This window comes from Kickxella alabastrina (genome assembly GCF_025024165.1).
Source record: "Kickxella alabastrina strain RSA 675 chromosome Unknown BX661scaffold_6, whole genome shotgun sequence".
NCBI classification, from domain to species: domain Eukaryota; kingdom Fungi; phylum Kickxellomycota; class Kickxellomycetes; order Kickxellales; family Kickxellaceae; genus Kickxella; species Kickxella alabastrina.
The window spans coordinates 742,518-753,295 of NW_026251477.1; the positions used below are offsets into that span (position 1 = coordinate 742,518).

Here is a 10,778-nt window from a genome sequence, read left to right on the forward strand (position 1 = left end):
AAATATCGTTGAGCATTGTCCAAGCCTTTTCCTGCATGAGGGAGTGCATATTATCACGTGAATTTAATATGAAAATGCACCATTTTGTGCACAAGCTCAAAGAAAAAACTCGAGTCTCCGCAAAGCCGGGTTCTGCTGCAAAATAAAATTGCCCCCTTTTTTCTCTTTTTCTTTTTCATTCACAATTGCAAAACTTTTTCTATTATATTTTTATCACATTTACCAAATTCTTTTTTTTGCATAGCACAGCACAAAGAGTGTTTTAAACAACTACTAGTCATGGGTTTATTTTCGTTTTTCAAGGTATGAATAATTCATATAAAAACTGTTCATATAGTGACCATTTCCGCACAATTCAAACGCTTCAATGAGCTAATCTGGCACCCCCTTTTTCACTTACTTTTTTATACATATTTTATTGTCAAAATAGAAGGCTCCAGAGGACAACTACGAGCAGATTTTGTCTAGTTTGGAGCAGCAAATCAGACAGACAGAGAGGCTAAAGTCCCGCGCGACCAAGCGCATGGAGTGGTGGTCCAGCAACTGGGTGTTTTACATGGGTATCGGATGGATAGCTTACGCGGCCGGGTTTATTCTATACGTGTGGCCTGAGAGACATGCAGAACAATCAGAGGGCTTTTTATTCCACCTGATATCCGTAGCTATAATCCCACTGGTCTTATATTATGGTCGGATAATCATCAGGGCAATCGGGCAAAGATCCGTGAAGAAGCATGAGCGCTCAGCGGTGGAACTCAAAAAGCAACTGAAGGACCGGCTGGACGAACTGAAGAAGAAGACAGCATTTGATACGACAAAGACTCTTATTGACAAGTACTCGATGAAGGACAGACAGGATGACAAGACAATTAGTCCTTTGGATAGGCAGAAGCAGATGGAGGCGAAGAACCGCCGGCAGACTGTGCCGAACTTTGGATCGCCTGCATCGCAGGCTGAAAGCTCAGCACCGACGTCCCCGCTGGCTGGAAGGGGGGCGCAGAGGCCAATGGGATTTCCGCAGCCTCTCATGGCCGCTGGCATGGCCTCCCGTCCTAATGGCTCAATGCTGCCCTTTAATGCTTCTGGCGTAGTGAAGATGCCTGGGCGCAGCTCGTCGGCGCAGCCGATGGAGTCCCCAGGCAGGGGTGGTTCGCGGCCGTGGCTCGACAAACTGGTCGACCAGCTGGTGGGCGATGTCGGCGGCGCCGATGACAGATATGCGCTGATTTGCCGGCATTGTTACGCGCACAACGGGCTGGTTCTGGAGGAAGAAATCAACGACATCCAGTACTCTTGTCCAAAGTGCGGGAAATTCAATCCCAGCCTGCGTGCTTTGCGGCTGCAGAGCCGGGTCGGGTCACAGCAGATTCTTCGTGCTGCTCCTGCTGCTGCTGTGCACACGGCTAATTACAGTGATTACGATGATTATACGGATTACGGAAGCAGTGGGGCGGAGGATAATGCCAGGGACAGGGTGCAGGTGGAGGTGGAGGATAAGTCTGTACAGGCGGATGTCAGCGCTGAGTTTGGCACGCCTGCGTCGAGGAGGCAGAAGTTGAAGACGCCTCTGCCCGAGACGCTCAAGCTCATCGATGAAGACGAATATGAAGAAGGAGGCGAGGACAGCGGTGCTGTCAAGGAGGGTATTAGGGAGGGTGCTGCTGGTGCTGATGATGCTAATGAGGAAGCGCATGTGGGGCAAAAAACACCGAGAGAGGCCAAGGCGCCAAATACCACACGAAAGCAACCCAAAGAGACACACGCTGCGGCCGGCAGCGATATTGTCAAGGGCTCGTCCAGTCTGATGGACGCATCGGAGCTAACCGATCTTCCGGAACCGTCAGCCTCCTCAGCCCAAGCAACGTACGAAACACCCACAAAGAATGGAAAGGGCGGCAGCGCCAGACAAACGATGCCCCACAAGCGCAAGAACAGCAAGCCTAAGCCTGTGGTCTGAATCAAAAAAATAAACTTTTTAGTATGAATTTTTTGTCTTTCAATTGTCATGCTATTTCCTTTGTTTTTTTATTTGTGGATCTATTACAACTTATTTTATTTTATTATTTTTCATTTTTCATTTGTAAACAATAACAAAAATAACTTGATATTTAGTTCTCAGCAAAGACAGTCAGTCGGTGCAGCTGAGTGGCGAGATCAGCCGTGCACGGCAGGGCGACCACACCGATATAATGGCTCGACAATGTTCCATCTGCTTCGGGTGCCTGTTTCGGTGAAGTGTGCGACAATAACCAATTGATAACCGTGGCCGAAACATCAGGACCAAATATTTCGTCCGCATAGTACACAGGCACGGTCTTAGTAACGGCATCTCCCTGGGCAACAGCAAACTCGTGTCCCGACCTACCAAGCGTATATCTGTAAGTAATAATCGCTTGCGATCGCAGCTTACTCGCATAAGCTGTGACCTCAGAAACAGGTGCCACGACAGGGTCCATATTACCATGTGACTTTTCGCGCAATTTTCTTGCCTGTCTTTTAGACATAACGCGCCCGCCATTAACGACGCTCAGTGTATCCAAGGTCAGGGCCGGGAGGCAGTGGTATAGGTACTCGAGGGCGTGTATACTCAATGTCGGCTCACATTGTGCTTTGGGCGGGCTTGCAATCACGTAGCTCATCCAGCTCGCGCCTGACTGATCCAAGATATCAATATCGGGTGGTTCATGCGGTTGAGTTTTTGCCAGTGTCTTCCAGATATCGCGTGCGGTGGATTCGGAGGATACGGATGCTGGGGTGGTCTGAGTCGCTGGCACTTTGATGATACATTGGAGCCCACCGGCAGGCAGTATGCCAGGGATAAGCCATTCTGGGTGCTGCATTGACTGCCGTGTTGGCTGTGGCAGGCTAATATATGGCGAGTTGCCGGCCCAGAGGGCGTCCTGGCGAAGTATCCGGCCGGTAATCTCCAGACGAAGAATATCCAGCCGCGACTTCCCCTCCTCCTTCTCCTCCTCTATCTGAGGGTTTGTTGTCTGACGAGGACCTCTTGGTGGGATCACCAGAGGACCCGGCGCATCCCGATGCTTGAACAAATCCACCCTGGCCCTGTGCATAGCTGAAACCACGCGCAAACGCAATACCCGAGCGCAATGCTCCACTACATCCGAACGAACCCAGCCAATATCCGACACAACCCGCTGCATAGAAATATCCGAAAGCGACGCAAAAAGTCCATTCGCAGACAGCGGCAAATAGCTGGACTTGCCTGTTTCTCTCGAGTAACTCTCCAATTCATCCACACACATCATCCTGCGGCCTGGTGATTTTTTGCCCGCTCTGGTGTCCACTTTGGTTTTGATTCTGATTAGGTGTTCTTTGGGGAGGGCGAGTCCTGAGAATGTGCATTTGCGCGTACCGCTTATTAGTTGTTGCACCCAGCTGCTGCTTTGTATTTTTTGTCGAAGTGTTGCTGCTGCTGGTTTAAGGGTTTGTGGCTCACTTTGGGTTTTCAGCCGCTTTATCGACTCGATATCCGTGATCGCCGCCTTGTGGACTAATCTGCGGGTGGATGCAGGATGGATGCAGTGGCTGTATGTAATGCGCAACATTTGAATATCAATAAATATGTGTAGTGTATATAAAGAAGTTTACATACATAATTGTTTTTTGCAAGTCTTTCTTTTGTGCGTGAAAGAATATACTAGATAAAAAAATCAAGGATTTGCTTTATTTAAAAAAATTGTTGCACTGTGGAAACAAATAATTTTATAATTAACACTGCATGTTTTGCTAGAATGTTTGGACATATCATGCTTATTTTATGGCAAAATAAATCAACAACACACGTGCCACTTTTCCAGGAGGTTGTTTTCTTATTTTTTTTGGGGCGGCTGAGCAGGTAGTTTTTACAATACTATGAAAATCTCTACACAGCGAGATTTTTTTGATACAGATGTTTTGCCAAACTAACAGAATAAAATGAATCTCAGCGCAAAATATCCTCAGGAATTACTTTGTTCACAACTGTAAGGCACTCATTCAGACATGAACAACATCGAAGCAAAAAAAGGGGGGAAAAAGGAGAGCGATTAAAAAAATTGGCCGACGATCTGTTAAAAAAGCAAATCGCTAATAATAATCGTTGGAATTTCCGCATATTAATTATCTGGATTAGAAATTGGCAAATATAAAAAATGTACTCGGGGAAAAAGTGAATATGCGCGGTGCAATATCCCTCTCTCCCCACACAAGAACTAAAATCTACAATATATTGTCAGCAGGTTATGCACAAAAAGGAGGGGGTATCGTAGTCATCTGCCAGTTTATTTGTAAAAAATGACACCCACGCCAATAATCAAATTCTTCAATAGAATACGTATTTTATGTTCATGCATGTACATAATTAAAGGGATTGTAAAAAACAGGTATTTTCCATTGCAATTGCAAAATTGATTTTTTATTGGAAAATATGACACCAAAAAAAAGACATGTATAGGTGTTTTGTTTTATGATTTTTCGACGCGCTTCGCTTGAAAGAGCACAAAAATGGTTCATATTTATGCCAAAACAATTGGTAAAGTAAAATTACACAAATGCTCAACTATCCTGTGCTACATTTTTCAGTTGCTGTCTACAGTGATAGAAAAATAAGCATCAGAACTTCAAATGGAAAAAGCGCAAAATGGAAAGCGGAAACTGCTGTGGCTCTCCCCCGAATTGTTCCTTATTTGGAACCTTTTTTCGTCCAAGCGTTTAAATAATTGAAAGAACACTCCAAAAAAGAACACTTTTTTGCGGATTTTAAGAGAAAATTTCACATTCATTTTTTTAATCCGCTCCTCCCCAACCAAGGCAAAAATCATTGGAAATTTCCATTGCCCTCCCCTCTGCCAGTAAGAAGGTTATTTTTTAATTGTTATCGGAGTTGGGTAAGACGTGCTATTTTGTTGGGATTTAAAAGAGTGGTAATGAATATTGCCCAATATAAAAGATTATCGGTTTAATTTGTGTACTGGATCATCCTATGGTACTATTACTATAATTTTGAGTAAAAAAACAAAAAAAGTAAATGAACAGCGCAAGTTCCGCGAATATAAAAAGTAGCACTTGTCTGCCTTAAAAAAAGCAACGATAGCCAGCAATTTTTCTTTTTTTTTGATTTCTTGTTTCACTTTAAAAATTTCAATTTTACATAACCTTACTTTTTTATTATTCTCACAAACACAGCAATATTATCTCTATCATGTCTGGATTTGAACTGCCCGTTTTTGGAGCCGCTGTTGCCAGCTTGTCAATGGTATTCGGATTGAAGCGGTATTCAAACGCATGTCGCATCAAGCTAATTTCCACCTCTGAAAACAGCGACGAGTTTACGACTAAAATAATGGGCACAGACGAGCACAAGGACGCATCCAATATCCAACGTATCATCGAAACACAGTGCACCAAGCTAGTCGGAATCAAAGCCAAGAACATGACACCCACGCCGTATCTCTGCGGCGGTATGCTGCAGACCGTATACTGCACGAGCATTGGGTTGAGGAAGGACGAGCAATCCAGCGTCACTTATGATCGTGAGACAATCACAATGAGCGACAACGGGACGATTTCCATCGATTGGTATCCGAAGCGCACCAACGATCCGTGTACTACGCCGATTGCCCTTATTATGCCTGGCTTGGGCGGTTCGTCTTATGAGTATCATATCCGGTGTATGGTCAAGGTGCTGGCTTCTGGAAATATGGGATACCGGGTGGCTGTTATGAATCACCGCGGGTCTGGCCGTACGCCTTTGACATCGAGCAAATTGTACAATGGATACGACACAGACGATTTCCGCGATATCACTCAGCACATCGTGGACAACAACCCTGGCGTGCCCATCGTTGCCATGGGCTATTCAATGGGCGCCAATCTGCTGACAAAGTATTTGGGTGAGGTCGGTGATGCCACTCCGTTTGTCGCTGCCGTGAGCATTTGCTGTCCCTTTGATACAGAAGTCGCCGGACGGTCGCTTGATGCGCACACCCTCCTGAACGACAGGCTGTTCCAGCCCAACCTTGTGGCCACAATCAAGCGGGTGTTTAAGCGCAACATGGACGTGATCAAGACCGGAGCAATTCCCTACGATATCGACGCCATTATGAAGGCCAAGCGTATGAGCGAGCTTGACAATTTGATCACGGCTAAGACGTACGGCCATAAGGATTGCTGGACTTACTATAAGGCTGCATCGAGCACAAAGTATGTGGATGCCATTCGGACACCGTATTTGGCTCTCAACTCAATGGACGATCCGATCACGCCTTATGAGGGTATCCCTATTGAAAAGTTCAGAAACAACCCGTTTACTGCATTGGCGCTGGCCAAACATGGTGGTCATTTGGGCTTTTTCACTGGGCTGAGCCCCAAGATTTGGTACTTGCACCCGGTCAAGGAGTTCTTCGACGCTCTTGTCGTAGCAAAGACGGGTTTGGTAATCGAATGAGCAAGAACCAGTATGGCTGTTGATCCGGAGATTTTAATTGTTAAATTTAAGGTGTGCATACACGTGAAGGCCAAGCCCAGTACCAAAATAAACTCGGTTAGGCACTCTGAGCGCGGTTTTTGCTCACATCATTTTTTATTCCCATTGTAAAACATTCCATTCTACATTCTACATTCTACATTATTCATATTTTTTATTATTGATACACGGGCTACTACATAATGACCGACTCGAGCTCTCCCAGCACAACACGGACTTCAAAGTTACCTACGCCTCAGACAGCCGATGAGTTTTCGTTCCCGATGACACCTTATGCCATCCAGCTTGATTTTATGAAGCGACTTTTCGAGACAATCGAGGAATCAAAGTTTGGAATTTTCGAGAGTCCGACGGGCACAGGTAAATCTCTCAGCATTATCTGCGGAGCACTGACCTGGCTCGGTCATCACAAGGAGCGGCGCAAGTTGGATATTCCTGAGCCCACTCTGGGTGGCGGAGATTGTCCCGATTGGGTGGCCGAGTTTGAACGCAAGCAGAGGATTGAGCAGAGCAATGCCGAGGTGGCAGATGGCGATTTGGCGCAGACAAGGTACAAGGCGTGGGTTGCGAGTACGCGCCGAAAGGAGGCTGCAGAGCGTCGCGGCAGAATGATGGGCCGAACAAGAGGTTCCGGAGAAGACCCAGCGATTGAGCGAAAGCGCAGGGCGACAGCGGACATTGGGGCAAATATGATCAGCGAGGGTGGCGGCGACAGTGAAGTTGATGACGAGATGATCGTCGACGCATACTACAGTGATACTGGTGAGGGCTCAGATGTTCTTAGGGCTCATGCGAGCGACGCAGAAGACGGTTCTGTGCAGTACTCTGCGGAAGTGCGCAAACTGTTAGCAAAGCGGGCAGCAAACAAGCCTTACTATGACAGTGACAGCGAAAATGACTCGGAAAGCGACGCCCTGCAATTGGAGCCGCCAGTGGAACCCAGCGTGGCCAAGATATTCTATGCTTCGCGCACTCACTCCCAGCTGCAGCAGTTTATAAGCGAGATTAAGCGCACGAGCTTTGGAAAATCTTCCAAGATCAAGTGCGTGACGCTAGGATCGCGTTGGCAGCTGTGCACCAATGACCGGGTGCGCTCGGATTGCCACTCCGTACATGGTCTCAATGAGCGGTGCTTGGAGATGCAGCAGCAGGGCTCTAAAAAAACGCGGTGTGCTTTTTTGCCAGCACAGCGCACGCCCATGTTCGATTACAAGGAAAGTATCGGGACAAAGATCATGGATATTGAGGAGTTGGCAACTGAGGGTCGGCGGCTATCCGTGTGCGCATACTACGGGACCCGCGCTGCAGTCAGTGCTGCACAGGTGGTCGCATTGCCATACAACATGCTTCTGTCGCAGTCGGCCCGCGAGTCTATGGGTGTGTCTCTGAAGGACAACGTGGTGATTATCGACGAAGCACATAATCTTGTGGATACCATCCTGTCGATCCATTCAGTGACATTGGACCGCCGGACTGTGGGCGCACTAACGGAGATGCTGCAGATGTACTTTACAAAGTACTGGCGCCGGCTAAAGGGTAGCAACACGATCTATGTGCGCCAGACGCTGGCGTTACTCAAGGCGCTGAGAAAGTTTATGGATGCATCGGCGACAGAAGCTCTGGGAAAAGAGTCGACTGGTGTGCTGTCTGTGAACGAGTTTTTGCAGCGTGCCCACGCTGACCATATTAACGTGTACAAGATTGACAGATACTTGCGCGAGAGCAAGATTGGTCGCAAGCTCAACATGTTCGCTGACCATTGCAGGCAGCAGACACACATGGAAGATGGCGCCGGTGGTCGGGGCGCAAAGCGAGGGGCAGGCAATAATGCACCGGTGGCGTCTGTCGGTCCTGCGCCGGCTACGGCAGTGGCAGCCTTTGAGTCGTTTATGGGGTGCATTGGGAACCCGGACCGCAAGGGTGCGCGGCTTGTGGTGCGTGCTAGTGCGGCTAGTGGATCCGAGAAGGATGCTGTAGTTGAGCTGAAATACCTGCTTCTCGACCCGTCTGAGGCGTTTGGCAGTATCTGCAGCGAGGCGCGCGCAGTCATTTTGGCGGGCGGTACAATGAAGCCTGCCAACGACGTTGTCGAGCAACTGCTGCCACTGCAAGCCGGCCACTTAACAGACCAATGTGCGGGTAAAGCAGGTAATGCCGTTGCTGTTGCAAAGCTGGATTCAAAGAATGCACAGCTGTTTGCATGGAATCACGTTGTTGATTCCTCGCATGTGTGTGCTGTGGTGGTGGGCAGCGGGCCCACGGGGCAGCCATTGCGATTTGCGTTCCAGGACCAAAGCGATCCGGCAAAAATTCGCGAGGCCGGGCAGGCACTCGCTTCCATATGCAACATTATCCCAGGCGGCATTGTGGTATTTTTCCCCTCGTACTCGCTGCTTGGCCGGATGCTCGCTGAGTGGCGGTCTGCTGGCATAGTGCAGCGCATTGAGCGGCGGAAACCCTTGTTTGCCGAATCAAATGCGCCTGGTGGCGATGGTGATCCGCAGGTGAATATTTTGGAAAAATACACCGAGCAAGTGCACAGGCCTGGGTCTAATGGAGCGGTTCTTCTGAGCGTTGTTGGCGGCCGGTTGAGTGAAGGAATCAATTTTAGCGACAATCTGGGACGTGCTGTGATTATGATTGGAGTGCCATTTCCTAGCTTGGCGTCTCCGGAGTTGGCCGAACGCCTGGCATACTATGAGTTTCTGGGAAGCAATAGTAAACCGGTAGAGCCCTTAAGGGATTCCTCAATGGGGCCGAGGGCGCGTGAACTGTATGAGTCCCTGTGCATGCGAGCGGTTAACCAGTCAATTGGGCGAGCCATCCGTCATCGTCACGACTATGCTGCCATTGTGTTTCTGGATGCCCGATATGCCGATGCACGAATTGCTAGTAAGCTACCGGCCTGGATACTGCCACCGCCTGTGGTTGGTCACGGTGTGGGTGCTGCATCGGTGCCCAAGTTGGCATTTGGACCGGCACTCGGCCAGATTGCCACCTTTTTCAAACGTGACTTCAAATCTATCTAGCGTGCAATGTTGAGATTTATTTATAAAATAAATTGTAATATGTATTTTGCTATATAAATCTACAATGGCTGTGTTGTTTTCATTGCTTTTGATGTTATTAAGCTAAAAATATAAGCCGAAACAAACATAATTTGTCAGGGTCTATGGATTGAAAGAACAAGCCATAGTATGCGGATGAGGACACTTGGTGCCATATTCTGCCCTTAAGCGCTACAAGTCTGGCTTAATCGCCGACATTGGCTTGAGAACAGTCAACGAAAGCCAACACAGTAAAAGCCCCAGTGGTGCATTCATTATTGGCTTGTGGCTATCGTTGCCACTGCCGTTGTTATTATATAGTTTAATTGACATTTCTGATACAGGGGTGGACAGCAGTTGCAGGGTCGGCAAATTGGACTCAAGACGATCATCCAGATCAGGCAAGCCGAATGCGTGGATATTCTTGCTCACTATTATCTGGTACTCTGTCAGCTTCAAGGGGGGCCGGTAAGCAAGGAAAAAAGCATTGCGACAATTCCAATGTCGATTGGATCGAAAATGGAAAATGCAGTGAGGTTGGCCCAATTGATTTTGGCCGCATCAAGATCCAGCCAAGTTATATATAACTTTAGCTCTGCCCAGCTATCGAATTGTTTGCAGCCAAATACCTCGTTCGGCATTTGATAAAACTCCGGCATATCTGCAATCTCGTCTTTATCAACAATGTAGATTTTGCAGATTCCAAAGTGCTTGAACGTGTGCCAGCAGAACGACTGGACTTCCTGGAATAAACCTCTGATGACAATGTTTGGCGTGTATGCGGAGAGTAATGCGTTGTTGAACACCATGATACCAAGTGATGTGTAGTCAAGGCGTAGATACTCGAGAGTAGGAAAGTCCATCTGATAATTGTGGCCGCGCCCAGAACTAGAGCCTGAACTTCCATTCTCCTGATCCCCATCGTCATCATCAAATGTCACGCGCAGCTTCTTCAGTCGAGTAAAGCTGATTTGCCCAGCAGTACGATTGCAGGCAAAAACTAGACCACGAAAAGCCAGTAGGCACTTTTGAAAGCTTGAGATCCTCAAGCGTCTCCAAGTTTATCGTTGGCAGGGTTTTAACAGGGCTGTCATCCATGTTAATTTTAAGATAAGCGAGCTTGTTGGAGAATGCTGAGGCAGATAACGGGTTGTCGTTAGAATGGCCGAGACTCATTATCCTGCCTGCATACTGGTCAACGAGGAAACCGAAAAATACACCCGTGCAGGTATATCTTTCCTGGT

At 47.7% G+C, this 10,778-nt stretch overlaps 5 protein-coding genes across 5 annotated transcripts; 3 read left to right on the forward strand and 2 right to left on the reverse strand.

The window, feature by feature from the left end:
- Window positions 1-155: 155 nt before the first annotated feature.
- BX661DRAFT_179875 (uncharacterized protein) lies at window positions 156-2,002 on the forward strand. The gene is made up of 2 exons (XM_051535346.1): window positions 156-303; window positions 431-2,002. Exons 1-2 carry the CDS (start codon window positions 280-282, stop codon window positions 1,955-1,957), a joined length of 1,551 nt encoding a protein of 516 aa, XP_051393227.1. The 5' UTR covers window positions 156-279; the 3' UTR covers window positions 1,958-2,002.
- BX661DRAFT_179877 (uncharacterized protein) lies at window positions 2,003-3,726 on the reverse strand. Its single transcript, XM_051535347.1, has one exon. It carries the CDS (start codon window positions 3,567-3,569, stop codon window positions 2,109-2,111), a length of 1,461 nt encoding a protein of 486 aa, XP_051393228.1. The 5' UTR covers window positions 3,570-3,726; the 3' UTR covers window positions 2,003-2,108.
- A 1,738-nt stretch (window positions 3,727-5,464) lies between these two features.
- Window positions 5,465-6,448, forward strand: BX661DRAFT_141884 (Alpha/Beta hydrolase protein; the record flags this gene model as incomplete). Its single annotated transcript, XM_051532909.1, has 1 exon — window positions 5,465-6,448. The coding sequence occupies one exon, from the start codon at window positions 5,465-5,467 to the stop codon at window positions 6,446-6,448; it is 984 nt and encodes a 327-aa protein (XP_051393229.1).
- Window positions 6,449-6,729: 281 nt separating this feature from the next.
- Window positions 6,730-9,399, forward strand: BX661DRAFT_128788 (helicase C-terminal domain-containing protein; the record flags this gene model as incomplete). The annotated part of the gene is made up of 2 exons (XM_051532517.1): window positions 6,730-7,084; window positions 7,127-9,399. Coding segments are annotated over 2 exons (2,628 nt in total), but the record flags the coding sequence as incomplete, so codon positions are not given.
- Window positions 9,400-10,103: 704 nt separating this feature from the next.
- On the reverse strand, window positions 10,104-10,473 carry BX661DRAFT_179880 (uncharacterized protein). Its single transcript, XM_051535348.1, has one exon. It carries the CDS (start codon window positions 10,463-10,465, stop codon window positions 10,124-10,126), a length of 342 nt encoding a protein of 113 aa, XP_051393231.1. The 5' UTR covers window positions 10,466-10,473; the 3' UTR covers window positions 10,104-10,123.
- Between the last annotated feature and the right edge of the window lie 305 nt (window positions 10,474-10,778).